The sequence below is a fragment of the Bombus huntii genome, chromosome 1 (assembly GCF_024542735.1).
Source record: "Bombus huntii isolate Logan2020A chromosome 1, iyBomHunt1.1, whole genome shotgun sequence".
Taxonomy (NCBI): domain Eukaryota; kingdom Metazoa; phylum Arthropoda; class Insecta; order Hymenoptera; family Apidae; genus Bombus; species Bombus huntii.
This window is the reverse complement of record NC_066238.1, coordinates 2,275,995-2,294,696: the sequence shown is the minus strand read 5'-3', so window position 1 is coordinate 2,294,696 and position 18,702 is coordinate 2,275,995. Positions and strand designations below refer to the sequence as shown.

Below are 18,702 nucleotides of genomic sequence, written 5' to 3'. Positions count from 1 at the left end.
TAAGAATATAAGAAAACAGTGCCACTGAAATAAAACATGTCGCCGTTTTCTTCGAATGCTAGTCGCATGCTAAGTCACCGCTCGTTCGTGATATCGCAAAGTTATCGGATCTGAGTTCAGCGATTACCGAGATTTCTTTGATCCTAACTTTTTAATATTCCTCGTATGAAAATTACTGCCATAGTGCTCTAGAGTAGATGGTATTACGAACATGGGACCTGAAGTTAAAATGTTAGAACACCTTGTGGTCTCCAGAAATATCACGCGTTACATTGACTTTAACAAATGCTAATTGATCTTCCATTGGACGTAGAATATACGAGATTTCGATTTGGAGATAGAACGATAAAAACGCTTCCACTTGGACGTACGATGTAAGAGATTTCTTAGACGTAGGATGTAAGAGATTTCGACTAAGGCTCAAAGAGTAACTTAACTTAAAAATTAAAAAATCCGCTCAGAGATTTACCTAATATATTTGTACACCTAGAACTCGAAATATTCTGTCACAGTCATCTAGAACGCGAGCAACGATATCACAGACTCCCAGCACTTTGCAGATCCGATCAGAATCAACTGTATTACGATAGCTCCTATCAAAGACATTGAGAATATGAGAAATCCTGATTTGGTTAATTAGATTAGTATTTCTTGGAGCTCGAAGGATTTTATTAAAAGTATATTTATACACATTCAATGCACCAAAAACCCTGAACTTCTTCTTTCGAACTTTACAATTTGAGATATACGATTAGAACTATTTAAAGCACGAGCTATTTGAGCTACTAAAGCTATTTGAGACCTCAAATTACTACATATCTCAGTTGGGACTCGTCATACTTTGTATAGGTCTGACCAAATCTATCCAAGTTGTAGTTATCTCCATGATTTCAGTCTTTGTACTGTAACAAATAAATTTGATCAGTACTCCTCAAGTCCTAAGTAAGGATAGGAATTCTTTTGTTCCGAGTATCGATTCTGATCTTCATATCTTTGGCCGAATTCGTCGTGCTCCAACAGGGATAAGCTCAGTTTGATCCAAACTTAATCCCAATCTCGTGCCATCAGATCTAACTGGTTTTGATAAAACTTATTACATAGGTCTATAGATCTATAGCTTCATAGCTGACTACTTGGGACTATAATTATTATTTATTTCTAGTTATGACGAATGCGTCATATATCTCTAAATTTATTCAAATTTCATTTAAAGTGGATCGTTAGGACCAGTGAGGGCCAGACCTGAGATTCTCCTTCTAAATATTTATGAGCTCTTCAATTTCTGAATAACTGTAACAGGGTTTGTAAAGTAGTGGACGTCTCAGGTCAAGGTCAAGGTGTTCTAAGTAACTAAGGCTGGGCCACTCGTGCTACGAATGGCTTCAATAGCATCTCCCGATATCTAGGCTTCCGTAGAGGAGGACTTTCGATTTTTGAGTATCTTTAGCTACGTTGTCTCGTGTCCTAGACGAGTTGGGCCAAGTTTCTCGAATCCCAGCTGTTGATGTCGCGATCTCGGTTGGCTTTAGCCAGCTTTTCCATGCACACGGTGCCAACGTTATTTAGCGAGACGATACAGTCTCTGGAATATTGTTCATAATTATTTCTATCTCTCGTGCGTGCTACTGAAATCGACGTCTCAAAGCTGCAAAATCTTCTCTAACATCAGCGATATGTAGATATTTCCTGTATTTTTGAAACGTCGTTTTATAATCGCGTGTCACTGTCACATAACAACGATATAAGGTACAACGATACAAGAATCTCTTTCTTATTTCAAGTCAAAAGAATTGAAATATTAAATCTGTTTATCTGCATAATATTGGTATTTAATTAAAGTGAAATGTAATATCTGCATCTCTGGCAATTATTATCCAATGTAAATTGCTATCCAATGTAAATAATTACGATATATAGAATTAAAGTTGTAGAAATATTAATATGAATATTTATATCGATCAATATACAAAGATTTACTGTGTGGGCAATTTTGAAATCTACCTACGAACCAAATAGTCTCAAGATTCTCGTTCAGTTTTATCTTAGGTCCACATCCTCAAGGAAAGCGAGTAACATCCACGCCTTTCATCGAACGAGAACGAACGACAGGATCGACTTCCTCGATCACCTTGATCCTTCGTCGAACTTACACTTACACGTAATATTTGCCCAACGAGGATCGCCCATAACATTAACCTACATAACATGAAATACATGTTCCGTAGATCGTGAAAAGTAAAACGGAGTAAGTCGCAAGGTAAAAGTTGCGGAGTATGGATATACATAATGATACACGTGCGATAGCCTATTTCTATAAGAAAAGTTTCCTTACGATATTCCTCAATTATTTTTCGTTCTTATTATCCGATAGAAATTTATATTTCAGGTGTATTTTCTGCTTTTCTCGTGGAAGAACTAAATTTTACTATAAAATTCATCGTATTAAAAATAACATATAATACGAAATACAGAATGGATTATTAAGTACGAAGGATTAAACGATGATTTCCTCTCTATAAATCTCACGCAATTCCGTTCCACGTAGTTAAAGCTATGGGGTTAGCAATCACTTCGTCATCGCACGGCACTTTATCGTGCCAATTTAAATCTCGCCTGTATTGTTCGAGCAAAGTAGCAAAGTGTGCTGTGTCAGCAAAGTAATAGGCACTTGTAATCGTAGTCGAACGTTTCAGGAGGGAAATTATCGAGATCTACCTGAGAAACGTATTTGATCGATATCACTAACGATCAAGCTATATCGATACTAAAATTGATTAAAATAACATACTAAAGAATTGGCAAATATTTTGTTCCGTGAATGTGGTAAAGATACAGTTTGAAATACTTTGACTCTGGAGGAATACAAATATTTTTCTCTATTAACACGATCGTTATTAATATTTACTTTGTTAGGATCTTTGAACTTTTATATCTCTGTCTTGGTCTTGTTTTAGCATCGAAGAAGATTCTCAACTTAACTTAAGGAAATAAAGACGAAACAAGAAAATCATTGGATGATAATAACAATTTGTTCATATTTCCCTGAAATTCGGAATATGTTTCGACGTTAGAAGAATGGAATGGGCGAAAACGGCTGAAGAAATGCAACAGACTCGGACCAAACTTTTAATCCGCAACATCTTCACGCTCGTGTTGATTCTATGTTTACAAAACTCGACTGGAAACATTTCTTGCTACTTTTTTCTAAAATTAATGGGATATGTACATAATTAATAGTCGAAAGCAATTTTCTCTGGCCACTCGATAATAATTTTAGAAAACGAGTGCTCTACGATTTCACGGCGCCTATCGATTAAATGATTCACGTATCCGATACATATTCATGAAAACGATCTCTTTTTTCCTTGTGAAAGTAGCGTTGAAACTTTATGATTCAGCTACTCCTATTTCTCTTTTATATGTTTCTTCCTTTTTTGCTTTTTAACCAATTGCTTCGCATGCTTCACGTTTTACTGGTTCTCGATAACGTTCCTCGGCGAGATTCCCAGTAAAAGTTAATGCAAGCTGGTCTCGTGCCTCGATGAAATATCGCTGATAAAACCTCAACGACATTCTTAATACGCTCGACTACGTATTTCAGCATTCCTAATAAGTGTTTCAAGATTACCATTCTGGATTTAACGTTATTCCGATAGCCGGAATTTAGTTTCTTCTGTCAGGGCGTATTTTAATGGGTTTCTCGCCACTCGTTTACTACGAGACAATACGAGAAGAATAATTTTGTATTTGCTCGTCGCTACTTTACATAGCGAGACACGATTTTTAATAGCACGCCAACAGATTTCCAGATAAGTATTCATGGTCAGCTGAGATTGTTTGCGTTCTTCGCGAGATTCCCACGTGATAATGGGAAAATATATTTCAGGTCTAGCGCTCAGCTGGAATACGAAATGTTTTAATGGATTTTTTGTCTCTTCATATGCATACACAAGCATCAGCGTGGTGTCGACTTTAATGTCTTTTCGAGTACATTCGCTCGACGATATTTGTTCTAGAAACTTCTCTTTCAACGATTGCGAAATAAAATACCGCGGCTTTGTATGTCTGGAGAGGAATAAGCAAAAGGACAGATTGCAATTATTAAAATTCGTTGATAATGAAATTAACAAGTCCTTTTACATTTATACCAACATGTACAAATTTGTCTTCTCGATCCTTTTTTTTTTTTTTTTTTTTACAAGGAGTTTATTGAGTCCAGAAAATACAGATTTTAAGTACATTATTCACAATAAACATGAATTTTTGTAATGATATGTTAGGCAAAGGTACCGATACGCGGCGATACGACGTAGCTATGCTGTATCATGTGTGGGCGCTTTACATTTTTTGTTGTATGATGCAGTTTTTGAGTTTAAGCCTCTGGGGAGCGGAGCTTTTTTTTTATTCTTTTTCTGTCCTGAAAAACTTGGTCGCAAAACAGGACGCTTCGGTAGTTTGCTTTTTGGGTGCTTGTCTTCTCGATCCTTTGATCCTTTGCGTGACCAATACGATCTAAGAAATCATCCACAAGGTGCTTATTATTTTGAGGGAATAGCTCAACCTTTTAGGCTCTAGAATCCAACACGCAAAGGTAAAAAATAAGCAAGAGACGATATCTAACCGTTTGAGTCTCGGGGGTCTTTGAAAAAACAGGGTCGAAAAATCCCGGACAGCGCGATAGCACTTCTCTTAATCGATTGCGAAGAGAAACAAGCTGGTCATATTTGTTATTTTTATAAAATACATCTATATTGTTACATATGCGCACTATTAGTTCGTAAATATTTCAAACCCGATAAAAATTATCGAGGAGATGACAATGGAACACAAAATACCGTCAGTCGTCCGTAGCGTTCAAATGTACCGAGACTTTTCGATACAAAATCTAAACAGCGTTGCTTGGGACTTAAAATTACAAAATCGTTTACGCTTTCGTGTTACTAATTTTCCTACGTCATTAAGCGCGTATTTCGTAATCGAATCTAAAGAGAGGTTGAAACGTAGAAATTGAAGGACCGCTAGAAAGAAAGGAATTATCAGATGAAAAGTTTCGTATTGGCAACCCCTCGAACGGGTTATCGATCATCGACGCTTAATTTAATTAATTTGGTCGAAAGTGGTTGCTTCTGTTGTCCTTATGAGGCGCGTGGTAGACTTGCAGCTGATCCCAGCGATCACGTGCCTCTCGCAATCATCCATCGTCGTTGTATTTAATGTCTCTACATAGCGCAGTCAGGATAATCGATCTACATTTGCATTGCAAAATAATATCACATTGGCGCGACGCCAGTGCCGCAATTGGGTCGTATCTTACAACGAATTAACTTATGGTACGTGAATATACGGTACAACGATAAATTTCATGACTTGAAACGGTTCATAATAAGTTAAAGGTGTACGTGTAAGACCGTGTCATGGACAGATGCTGTTACCATTTCAGAGTGTCCTTTATTTACTTCGATCGACAGGTGGAACGTGCCATCGGTTGCACGCGTTTTCAGTTTCCTGGACAGGCGCGCGGAACCAGAAGACAAACCGCACAGTCAAGTCTTGCTGACTCAGACGCTAATTTCGGAGCGACGACGTATAATCACATTGTGTAATCGATTTACGAGCTACCGCGAAAAGGACTAAAGAAAACACGTTGAATGGACTTGTTGTGTTTTGTAATCGCGTGGCCAAGCGAACGAACAATACGCGAATAGCGTAAAAATATTTTGTAAACTAAGGAACGTGAAGCGTGAGATAGAATTATCGTTGGGATAAAAATGGCTCGCCACTGTAACGCGAAGATTTATTACATTAGTTTAGTCATTAGAAGAGACACACGCGAAATACGTTTTAAAGATAATATCTTGACCGCTCAGCCATTGAAAGCTAATTAAAATCGACAGATAATTTGAAGAAACAAGTTGGGAATAGAGTCAAATTGTTTGATCTATCGAATTGGCAATTACAACAGATCGAATACTTAACTGTAGTCAGCAATTAGCAAAGCTAATTGAATCACCATGTTCCATGATAATTTATAATTGAATAAAATAATCACGTACTAATCTATTTTAAAGTTGATTCGCATAAATTGAACCGAGTATGGTTGGAAAAGTACGTAAGAATAATTGGATTTCTGTCAAATGTTTTGAAAAATTGTCCACGTTGGCTGATTTATTCGAAACAATTTATATCGTTGATTATATTTCACGATACCAGGAAAGAGATATTGTCGACGTAAAATTTGGATACGATTTATTATTTGCTAATAGAATAAACGTTGTTGTATAAAGCAGGAAAGAGAGAATAAAATCAAGAATCTTCTAACAGCGTGTGCTGCAAAATTGTCTTTTATCGATAAATAATCTATTTTCTCTGGTCAAGTCTAAAGGTCAATAAGTAAGTGGAATGAAAGATGGAAATTGTATTATCTCTGGTGCTTAGCAACGATCCAATTTCCTGCAAGCCAGACTTGACGCATTTCTTGGAATAAACGAATTTTGCGATTCTACGAAATACAACAACGTCAAATGCAACAGCGTTCGTTAATCATTCGCGATAAGAACGAAAATTTATCGTATGCGGACTGTCGCCAATATCAAATTTAATATTATGCAACTTCGTGGCAATGTCTAAGTTACAATCTAAGTTAAAGTTAAAGTCTAAATTACATTCGAACTTTCTAATACGCTTCAAATCGTTCGATTCGCAACTCTTGGCAAATTTAATGGAATTATACAGCGAAAGGAAAAAGAACGGACCTCTTTGACCAGACGTAACGAACTGAAGCGAGAAAAGAGAAGAAAGAAAAGAGAAGCGCGAAGAAAGTAGAACGGTTGTTTCGTGCTATTTAAGTTGTAAACCACGCCTTCCAATTTACGACAACGTCCAAGTGAACATGTAATTGGGAAATCCAGGCCGAATTATCAACAAACTGTCCTTTTCCCTTGGAAAATATTTTAGTCGGTCTATCTTGTCAGGCGTTACGTACGCGTGCGAATTTATTATTACCAGTTTGCAGATTTCTATGCAAATATTTTTGTCTATCGAAACGACTAGAGAGACAGCACTTTGATAGAGATTTTATATATCTTTGTGTATCTATTCATTTTTAAAAGCGCGTTCCAGTCCAGACCGTTCGAAAGGTCAATTATTCGAAATTCTATTTGATGATTCTGCCAGAATGAATATTCCGTATATTTTTGTTATGTCTTTTTTTTTAAACGTTGTTATGTTATAAAATATTAATTACGTGTTATTAAATTATAAATGCATGCGAATCCACGGTATAGTTGTTACCGTCTGATGGGACAAATTGATATTGACAAATTATATGGGACAAATATATATAATTATATGGGACAAATTATATATCAATTGTCTAAAAATAAATTCACGTTGTAAATTAATAAAAAAATGTAATTATTTCTTTTTTCAGCGAATGTCAGAGGCAGTTAAGCAGAGTTCTCGACGACATGGGCGAGGCTTCTGCCAGAGCCCAAGGTCTGAACAAGTCAATAACCAGCGCCGTAAAACTTCGAGATACTGACCATGTTGTTTATTTATTAGTTGACAATGAAGCTAACAAGTAAGTTCTTTAAACCTTCTTTAACCCTGTTTCTCCTATTTATTATTTTCAGTCGATTTTATCTCATCGGTTAAAAATTACAGTTCTTTTAAATACTCCTCGATATTAACTTGTATTTAACTCAAATATGAAAGACGAAATTTCTAAAAGCTGCAGTCTTCGCTCACTTTGAAATTCCTATTACTATCACGTCGAAGAATTTCAATCCTCTGCCATCAACAACTCTATCGAAGTTTGGTTTGTTCGCTATACGATCATAATTTCTTTATTTCTTCCAATCCAATAGTTTTTCGCAACGATACGTTTGAACGAAAGGACGAAAGATTGTCAATCTAGGTAAAAAAAACCGAGTTTTCTAAAAAGGAAAGCGCAATCATCGCTGCCAGACGAAGAAGTACTACTTCGAAAACTGCTCGATCTGATCGCTCTCGTAAAAACTTGGACAAACGACAAAGACTCTCTTGGAAAGAGCAACCTGAACCCGAAGCAGAGGACGAAAAGGAAGCTGTATTTACCAGGATAAGGGGTTTCGTAGCGTGCAAAATGGTTGGCCGATCGATATGTCTGGTGTCTCCTCCCCTAGAGGAATTCAGCTTCCCCATCCTCGCAGAATCCAACCGCCGTGTACCGTCATTCAAAAGCTATTGCTCATAGTTAAACCGAGGATAATTCGACTCTTCACTTCTGTTAACCGGTTAACCTGTTAACTGCGGAGTTTACTTTCAAAAATCCTTCGCGAAGTGAGCAGGTAAAATCGAGCGATGAGGAGTATACACGTCGATCGCAGGGTAATTGCTTGTATTATTTTTTAAAGCGAAGAAAAATGAAGAGGAAGGATTAGATTTCTATTTAGTAAAAAATTGACAATTCATTGTCGAAGAAAGGTATTGTTGTTAAACACTGAAAAATTGCCAGGAAGCAATAAAGCAAAGTACTGAGAACAGTTTGGCAATAGTTTCCATGGGAGAAAATAATCAACTTAATTTATTAAAAACATATGACAATGATCGATATACCAAAGAGAATAATCAAACAATCGAACACTTTTTTTTTATAAAATACATAATAGTTTTACTGAAAGTAAACATACCGGTAAACGTCACGCCGATGTACACGTCGGTCGCAGGGTAATTGACTGCATTATACATTTTTGCGAAGAAAGTGAAGAAAAATGAAGAGGAAGAATTAGATTTCTATTCGGTAAAAAATTGACAATTCATTGTAGAAGAAAGGTATTGTTGTTAAACACTGAAAAATTGCCAGGAAGCAATAAAGCAAAGTACTGAGAACAGTTTGGCAATAGTTTCCATGGGAGAAAGTAATCAACACAATTTATTAAAAACATATGACAATGATCGATATACCAAAGAGAATAATTAAACAATCCAACACTTTTTCTTTATAAAATACATAATGGTTTTACTGAAAAGTAAACATACCGGTAAATGTCATTAATATTACTCTTTACTAAAACTTTGAGTTTGTGTAGTAAATAGTAATTTTTTACTTTACACGAAGAGTATACACGTTAACCGCAGCGAAATAAAGTTTTGGATTGACGTGTATACACGTCGAACGTAATTAACTGGTTAAACGATTGTCAATAGCGTAGTAATGTATTATATCCGTGTATTTTTTTCCTTGTGTTTGGAGTAACATTTTCATTAATTCGTTGAACTATCAGATATTACATATTACATTGAATCTCATTGTTATTTGAAATTCTCACGATTCTTGATAATCCGCGTGTATACAATTCTAGCGAATTTTCAGCGAACGTATGACATTATTTAGGAATAATTTCTTGAAAGTTTTGCCAAGATCGGCTAAAGTTGTCTCGTCGACCGAGGCCTCGACTTGTTATTAATCCATCAATTTTGTTTCGTAATCTCTTTGATTTATGCGAAATTCCATTTAAAAAATTGTAAAAGTTTTTGAATAATCACCACGTATGTTATTCGTAACAGTTTCTTTGTATGTCTTGATGCGTTATTACAAACTATCTATAATCTACACGTCCTAAAGCATTTTGTATGCAATTTTTTACTCGAATTCGAGACAGAAACAAACTACCTATGTGCATAAAGCTGCGTAAAATCGAAAGTAGTCGAATAACAGTGAAAACTGCGAACGATCCTCGACTTACGAACAGCATACAGTGTATATACGCGTAAAGCGTTTCATATTCTGTTTCTTTTTATCATAATCGCGGAGAAAACTTCTTTTTGGTACTGTGTCGTGTGCGCAGAGACAATAACTGGCTCGTGAAGCTTTTAAGTTACTTTTCACGCTGTCGTACCACGATATACGGCGTTAATTAATTACCAAAAATACCGAAAGTACAATGAAATTCCCATCTTCACGACGAAGCCAGTTTAACCGAGATACGATCGACCTGGCTTGGGTTACACGATTCATTATAACAATGGTGGATCATGGATATCGTTAACAGACGAGGAAACCAGGTAGCGTGAGAAAGTCTGTGCTCGTTACGTCGATGTGAAAAAAATTTGAAATCGTAAATTATAGTTCGTTGTATTATATCGTTGCGAAACGCTCGACGATTATCGCGTGTAAGAATTTTCGAACAGCTATTGAGAGCTTTTCTCCATCGATATCGTTAGCTACCGTTAGTTTCGCGTCTGTATAACTTTTAATTTATAGAAATGAATTTATTGATTATATTTATAATGTATAACTCGTGCGTAACTTGTAGGGAACATTTCAGACGAAAATCTGAGATATATCGCCAACTCTTTAAAAACTGTAATCTGTTCAGTTATGAAAATACCTACATATTTAGAGAAACGAATTCAGTTTTAATTCCTAATCATTTGTAATCTAAAACAAGAATCCGATGTACTTCATAGCAGTAAACATTGCCATTTCAGTCGAAAGATAAATTCTTATTCATTTATTATTATTTATTATTATCATTTTATTATCTATAAATATATCCGTTTAAGAAAATTAATTTATCGATTATACTTATTATCTACAATTCATTTGTAATTTACAATAATCTGCAATTTGAAACAAGAGTCTAACATACATCACAGCAAGAGACATCACCATGTCCATTCAAAAATAAACTGTAATTTTTAAACTCGAACTTATTTCCTCTCCACAATGTTGTGGCACGGCGAACAGACGTAAGGTGTAAATAGCAATTTCGCCGGGGAACAGCTGCCCGAAAACAGCACAGTGACGAATACGATGGTCCAATTCTTAGCTCCGCTACGAACTTCCTCGAGTCGCTGATCCCCGTGTTTTCTTTCGCTCTATCTACGTCTAGGAACGCGAACCTCGAATGGACCGCAGCCGTGAATCATCATCGAGTAATATTACGTACAACGTTCCTTCGATTTTGCAGCGGACTGGGCAGCGTGGTGGGATTGTTGAAGACCGGATCGAAGAACCTCTTCATGTTCGACGAGACTGGCGCTCATTATCAGCTGAAGCCAAGATGCGTTTTGGACTTCTATGTTCACGAGTCACGGCAACGCATGGGCCTTGGAAATATTCTCTACCAGCACATGCTCTCCGTAAGTGGATTAATTATGCAATCGTTAAATCAATGACATTTCGTACGAATGATTTTAGTTTGGCGGAAGACTCGCGCACATTGGAAATTCGAAGCTCAGGTAGCTTTCTCGAAGGAAACGCGAAGGGATGTGTGATATTGGCAGTAAAAAAGTTCTTTTTTATTTATATGTCGGGTTATCATTAGGATTTAAGGCGCGTAACGATTCTTCGTTTGAATTAGCCATTGTTTTACGAAACAGAGAATATATTTACGCGAATAAACAAGATTTTAGAAAATATTATGAATAATGTGTTTAATAAATGATAAGATTAACAAACGATAAGTTTAACTAATAATTAGATTAAAGAATATTAAGTTTAACGAACGATAAGAGGAACGAATAATACGTCTTACGAATAATAAATTTAACGAATAACGAGATTAACGATTGATAGGTTTTACGAATAATGAATTTAATTAACGCTATTAACAATGTTCCGGGGTTCAAACGAATCCACGGTCAACGGGATAACTCTTTACTATGCGTAGAATAATTTTTAACACAAAAATACGATTGCTGAGACACTCGGTAAATTGCTCGATGTATCACTTTCCAAGGCGATCACACGAATGAATATCCGATGAAAATCTTTTTCGCTATACGACTGCATTTGTTTGTTATATGCTCGCTGGAGACATCGAGAAGGTTCCAATCGTTGTTGCTAGGCAATTTCTGTCAAAAGTTTGTTGTATACTCTTTGGAAACATCGAGAAAGATCCAAACGCCGTTACTAGGCAGTTTCTGTCTGGAGATTGATTCCTAATACAACGTGTGTCCCATTATATCGACATCTCTAAAGTACAATTCTATGTAATTTCTAGGGAGAACGATACAACCGATCCACACCTTCGTCAGGCAAAACGTTTATCCCGTGACCGTGGCTACGTTCGGCGACCAGTTGTCACCTCGAACCCACTTTCGCTTTTTACAAATATCAAACAATTACAAATGACAATTGCTTAATTACAGTTATGATAAAATCTCGGCTAAAGCATTAGAAGGCTTCCTCAAAATTGCAAAGGGAAGGCTCCGGTTTTCCTTTCATCTCCGACATATACATAGGTCTAACGTCGCATCAACAGCGAGATTATTAGCTGCGGAGGCGGATGTGCTTGAAGCTTTACGTCGATCAAATGAGAGAAGTTTTGTTCGTAAACGCTTTGAATTGTTTATGAAATTCATGTTTGTACGAACATAAGTGAGAAGCTACGATCTAGACGCTAAAGTCCGTTTCATTCGCTAGATAATAGTTTGTAGAATATAGTTTAGAGTTTGTAGAATTGCGTATGAAATTAGTGGCTTTAGTTGGCAGAAGACCCCGGTGGAATACGAAAAAAAGCTCGTGTGGTATTTTCGGAACTGGAACTGAGAGAAGATTCGACGTTGATAGGAAGAAAGAGATTTGTTCGAGACGCTTTGGATTACTTGTGAAATTCGTATTTCTATGCAACTAGAAGATCGAGACGTAGAGATTTGTCTTATCTATTAGATATCGTGACAGGTACGGTATTTTGCATATTTTTGCACGTTGTACGCATCCGTTGCACTTTTAAAACAATTTGCTACTTTGAATGGAAATTTGCATAAACTTATAGAATTGCTTGTTGAATCGAGTGGTTTCAGTCGATAGGAGACCCGTCGAGGAGTGGAAATTTGAAGCTCAGGCAGCGTTTCTAAGAAGGCATTTGGATTATTTATGAATTAAAAATATAATCGACGACGAAACTAATTTAATACTTTGAATGGAAATATTATGAAATTATATATTGAATTAACGACTTTAGAACGAGTATTTTTAACTGGCAAGAAACTCGCGTGGAATGCAAATTTAAAAGTCGGATAATAATTTTATTAATAGCGGTTGAAAACAAATTCGTTATATTTTATGTTATTTACGAACCAAAGATATAATTAACGATACAAACAATTTAAATACCTTGGATTAATATATTGAATAGCATGTATGGTAAAAATTATAGCCAAAGGTGCGATGATGTTGTTGAACGTGTTAAACGATACAGATAATCATAAATATGTTAATCTCGTTTTAATACGAATCTCGTTTTAGTCTTGTGTATGTAAATATGTGTATATGTTGACAATTATTGCCACCGGAGAAACAAACATTTTTCGCAATATTTCAGAACTATTAATTATTCGGTTTTTCCTATTCAAATTATAAATTGCTAACTTGCAAAACGTTAATAAATAGCGAAAATAAAAAAAGACAGAGAATTTCACGCTTTATTCGTATCTACTTAATAATTATAATATTACGTAGATTCAAGATTTTATATAGCATTTTTGTCACCTCGTTTGTTTACTTATCATCAAAATAGCGTTCGTAACATATGCAACATCGAATTTGTGATAATGTCAATGAATTTACGAGGGCAAAAAGAGTAGAATGGAACGAAAAATTGGCGTTCGTGTTTGGTATACCAGATTTTTTCCTCCGCTCTGTTATGGTCGCTGCACTTCTGTCAGAATCACAGCAAGTGCTGCTGGCTTGTGAACTCACCTCGTGTTCCTGTGAACAGTACTCGACTAATACCAGATTGCCAACCGGTGCTCGGTACTTTTCCGTAATTAAAGCTTATTAGCTTCGGTTCACGACATTTTATAGAACCTGCTGTTGACATAAGAATCGTACTTTTCCTCTTTTCTGTTCGAAATTTCAATCACAAAGAGTATGCATTTTTTTAGAAATAGAAAAAGAGAAACTTGCTAATTAACACGTTCCGCATTAATAACAGACTTTTATAAATAAAATGTTCATTTGCTAAATTCCTCTCACTATGCTATTGACTCTTCGCTGTATTAATATCTAACACGTTCGTTGCATTACAGGTATTTGGCAATATCAATACCTTTTATATATACATATAACGTTTCACGTTGCACGTGAATTTATTATACAACTTTTCTTTCCAAATCCCCTTCGCTTTTTATCGATATTCAGCATCGAAATTAACATCATCGCATTTATCAAGATCTACGTAAAAGCAAAGCCCATACGTGCCAATTGAAATGCAAGATACAAGCAACGAATATGTTAATCAAGGCAAACGCAACGGAAGATCAATGTTGCAAGAACAGCTGAAATTCCATTCTTCTCTAATTACATGTTTTAATACAACCATCCTAAACGTTTGCTCTTCTCGAGACACGCAAGATGTTCGTTTACGTAGCGTCTGACTTACATAAATTTTATTGCGTTAATCGTCGTACGCGTTTACTTTATTTACAAAATCGTTCTTCCATTTCAGAGTTATAAGTCGTCGTCTAAAGAGATCGTAAACGATGGAAACAGAGAAGGGGAGAATTTTTAACGTAATCGTCCTAAACGTAATGTTCCTGCTTTAAAAATACCGAAGGTATCAACCCGGCGTCGTATCAAGTTTATTTTTAAATTTTATTGCGTCCAACGATGTAATCTTTTAATCTCGTCCAAGACCGTTGTTACTTAAAAAATCCTTCTTCTGTCTTAGAGTCGTGGAATCATCGTCTGCAACGAATTAGACTTTGCAAGTAGCTGTCTAAAGAGATCGTGAAAATGGAAAATAAGAAAGGCGAGAGAATCTTTTAACGCAACCTTCATAAACTTTTCCTTCTCGCGAAACGCGAAAGGTGTTAATTCGCATTGCGAGAAGGAAATTCCGTTTCGTGCCGCTGCTGATTCTCTTGTGTTAATCTTTCCCCTTCGTCCTGTTCAATTTCGTTTGCCCACGAGCATGTGCGAAACGACGATGTTTCGCAACGTTCGGCTTAACGAGCAACGGCACGATTTTGCGTAAGATTTCCATGGAAGTGGTCTGCATCGAGATCGCTGGGACGCCTTTCTGCTTTTACTCGGGAAGTAATTACGTCTCGTTTACACCGTCCAGCACGGTTCACATCCTCTACGCGTGGGTGGATAGCAATTTCGTACGCAGGACACGAACTCGTGTAAGCTGTTCGTTATTTAACTGTGCCACTCTTAACGCCAACCATAGTCGGTATCCGTGTTGGAAAACCTGTGAATACGAATGTCGATTATAGTCGCCACGTAACGAACCATGACTGCTACCGTCGATCATCGGCGTTCAGGTAATGATTAGACTGCGGATGCTTATGCAAATTTTACGAATTTTTGCGAACGTCAGTAGGAAAACGGAACATACGTAGAAATTTTACCTAGTAAATATCGCAACGAGTATCGCGCTTTGCATACTTTATATAGCTTTTTATATCACGTACAGTATGCGTCTTGCGTATTTTTAGAATTTTGCATTTTTTACGAATGTATAAAAATCCCGTAGTCTAGTCTGGTGATAATTTATCCGATACTGATTACGTAAGACGACCATCTGCACTGTTATTTCGATCGTCGTACTGCAAAATGTGTACCGAGTGAGTGCTTGAATTCGTATGCTGATCTCCTACTGCATTTAGTGCATGTGTACTGCTTTGTACAGTTTGCTGTTATTTAGGAAGAATAGTCGTTGAACTGTAGGAAACTGCAAATACCGATACTTCATTCGCGTAGGTTTTAATCGATTCTTTGGCGTTTAATTCTGTTGAGGTTATTCGGTGTGTAAACAGAGAAAACACGTGGATAAATTGTAAGGTAGAAAATATATTTAAATAGAAGTGTAACAGGTAAAAATACAATTTGAGCTGGTCCAGATCCGCACGCTAGCTGTGTTACCTAATAACTGAAAAACCCCGAAGCCAACGTCGCCTGTCTACTGTTTATGGCCTGACTTCGTCGCAGTCTTTTGTCTACGCGCTGTCGATGGCTTCAGTGCTTGAGAAAACTAAAAATGACCAGATGTAGAGTTTTCTTAGAAGTGGTAACCACTTCAACAAATTCGAACGACGAACGTTCCTGTACTATCTTGATATCTGCACTCTGTTTCTTCATATTCTAAGATACTCGAATGATATGAATTGTAACCGAAGTACGTTTCGAAGGATTTTGAACGTCGATTTGCGAAATCGCTGGTACAATAATACGTACACAGGAGTCGTACTCGTAGCTATGTATGCACGTCGTAAAGAAAGGGTTAAAGATACGCTCGGATACTTACAAGTTACACCTACCAGACTTCCGTTCTCTTCCCATCTTCGATAACAGACATTCCCGACGTCTGAAACGATACCATCGCGATAGTCTGGCAGATAGCTTGTTTCAAACGAAATCAAATATTTCGGCTCCTTTTACGCCGAATAGACATTGAACTTATATATGATATAATATATTAATTAAACGCACACGTAAACGGATACCGATCGTACATAGGAATTCAATTAAAGCTATAATTGACGATAATTAAGTTCTCGTCTGCGTTGCCGTATGAAAATATAGATTAGAATTAATTAATGGAGTCAATAACGATAATTATTAATGCCATTGCGAATTGATTTAAGTATTAAATTAATTATATATAGTTTAGATTAATTTATCATGGAATTAATAGGAATTAATGAATAGTAGATCAATATAGGTAATCACAGAAGTCTTCTTATAATTTCAATTTGGATTCTTTCTTGTTGAGATTGACAAATTTATGTGATCTTTCACCCTGCGTAGGTTGCAAGGATATATAAAAACGGAGGAATGACAGAACGAGGGGGAAAGTGTTCACAGGTTGGTTAGAGTAGGATGATGAGAGAGAGAAAGAGGAAAGAAAAGAGAGGAAGGAACGGTAGAGACGAAAGGAAAAAGACAAAGCAAGAGGAGGAAATAAGAAAGAAAGGATGAAGAGAAAAGAGAATCCCTCGGTACTTGTTTATCTTTGTTCCTGCTAATTGCGTAATTCTAACAGGAACGATCTGATACCCATTCGTTTTTACACAAAGAACATGAAAGTTACCGTGTCGTTCGTTGTTAGATACATTTTCGATGGCATTTTCAGATCTCCGATCTTCACAGAATTAAATACAAATACACTAACGAACTTCGGTCTCTTACGCGTATTTGTTTCATCGATCTCATTATATATTCGAAATTAGTTGCGGCGTGTAATAGGAATTTTATCTTCTTGTCGATCGAATATTTACAAGGAAAAATCACGTTATACGCATGGCGAAATTATTTAATGAATTTCCAACGAATTAATTTGTTTCGCGCGATAATTAGGAATAAGAGAAACGACGCGAGAAGCGCGAAGTCGATGTAACAAGCAACGTGTTTTACTATACGTGTACCGTTACACTACAGCGATCTAAATGAAGGATTTCTTATTTTTTCGTGCAGTTGAAACAGCACACAGAGCGGAACGTAAGGCGACCGAACACAAAGCCAGTCCTTAAACAGAGTAACGACTGGCCTCTTTTTCCTATCCTTCTTTCAAAGTTCCTGCAACCTGTTTCTTGCCCGTGCACAGATCGATAGTAATTTTCTTTGCTTTCTTGTGGAACGACCGGCGCTCGAATCCCAAGTTCACCGACGAAATCGTGGCTCGCGTGCAATTCTCTAATCACCGTTTCTCAACCTAACTGTACGTGTAACTGTCCATTGTCGAACGTTATATTCTCATGCCATCTTTGTAAACTGCACTTATTTCCTTATAGTCCGACACATTCCTTCGATGTCAGTTTAAATACATTCTTCGGTACTTCCTGTATTATTATTAGAGACTGTATGAATGCATAGCGTGCATAAGTATACTTAAGTACTATAAATATATAAGTGCTACAAGTATATTGAATACTATAAGTACTTAAGTGTATTTTTATATATAAAATTAATAAACTTACTAAAGTACTATACTTAAATACTATACTTAAATATGAGTATATAAATGCTATAAGTATATTGAATACTATAAGTACTTAAGTATAGTACTTAAGTATATTTTTATATATAAAATTAATAAACTTAAGTACTATGAGTATATAGGTGCTATAAGTATATTGAATACTATAAGTACTTAAGTATATTTTTATGTATAAAATTAATAAACTTACTTAAGTACTACGAGTATATAAGTGCTATAAGTATATTGAATACTATAAGTACTTAAGTATATTTTTATATATAAAATTAATAAACTTACTAAAGTACTATACTTAAGTACTATGAGTATACAAATGCTATAAGTATATGAAATACTATAAGTACTTAAGTACTATACTTAAGTATATTTTTATATATAAAATTCATAAACTTAAGTACTATGAGTATATAGGTGCTATAAGTATATTGAATACTATAAGTACTTAAGTATATTTTTATGTATAAAATTAATAAACTTACTTAAGTACTACGAGTATATAAGTGCTATAAGTATATGAAATACTATAAGTACTTAAGTATAGTAATTAAGTATATTTTTATATATAAAATTAATAAACTTAGTGTATAAAAATATACTTAAGTACTATACTTAAGTATATAAAAATAGTCAGATACATATAAGTAAATATTCGAAAACATGCAAGTATAGTAAAACGCGTGTACCGTTTCTTCAAATATTTAACAAATTTTGTTACGATTAAGAGGATGAGTTAGGAAACCAAGTAGAAAGATATTTGAAGAAAAAGTTGATA

The 18,702-nt window shown here is 35.7% G+C and overlaps 1 protein-coding gene and 2 long non-coding RNA genes across 3 annotated transcripts in view; 2 read left to right on the top strand and 1 right to left on the bottom strand.

Annotated features, from left to right (window-relative positions):
• The window catches only part of LOC126872280 (alpha-tubulin N-acetyltransferase-like), a 29,844-nt gene that overhangs the window by 5,120 nt on the left and 6,022 nt on the right, over positions 1-18,702 (top strand). The window contains exons 2-3 of the mRNA XM_050632011.1: positions 7,430-7,579; positions 10,953-11,124. Of these exons, the coding sequence (XP_050487968.1) occupies positions 7,430-7,579; positions 10,953-11,124 (322 nt within the window). The remainder of the gene's footprint in view (positions 1-7,429; positions 7,580-10,952; positions 11,125-18,702) is intronic.
• LOC126872651 (uncharacterized) lies at positions 8,397-8,979 on the top strand. Its single transcript, XR_007692080.1, has 2 exons — positions 8,397-8,463; positions 8,812-8,979. It is a non-coding gene; the product is annotated as an uncharacterized LOC126872651 (long non-coding RNA).
• On the bottom strand, positions 12,701-16,897 carry LOC126872620 (uncharacterized). The gene is made up of 2 exons (XR_007692072.1): positions 14,762-16,897; positions 12,701-14,674 (listed from the first exon to the last, which is right to left on the bottom strand). It is a non-coding gene; the product is annotated as an uncharacterized LOC126872620 (long non-coding RNA).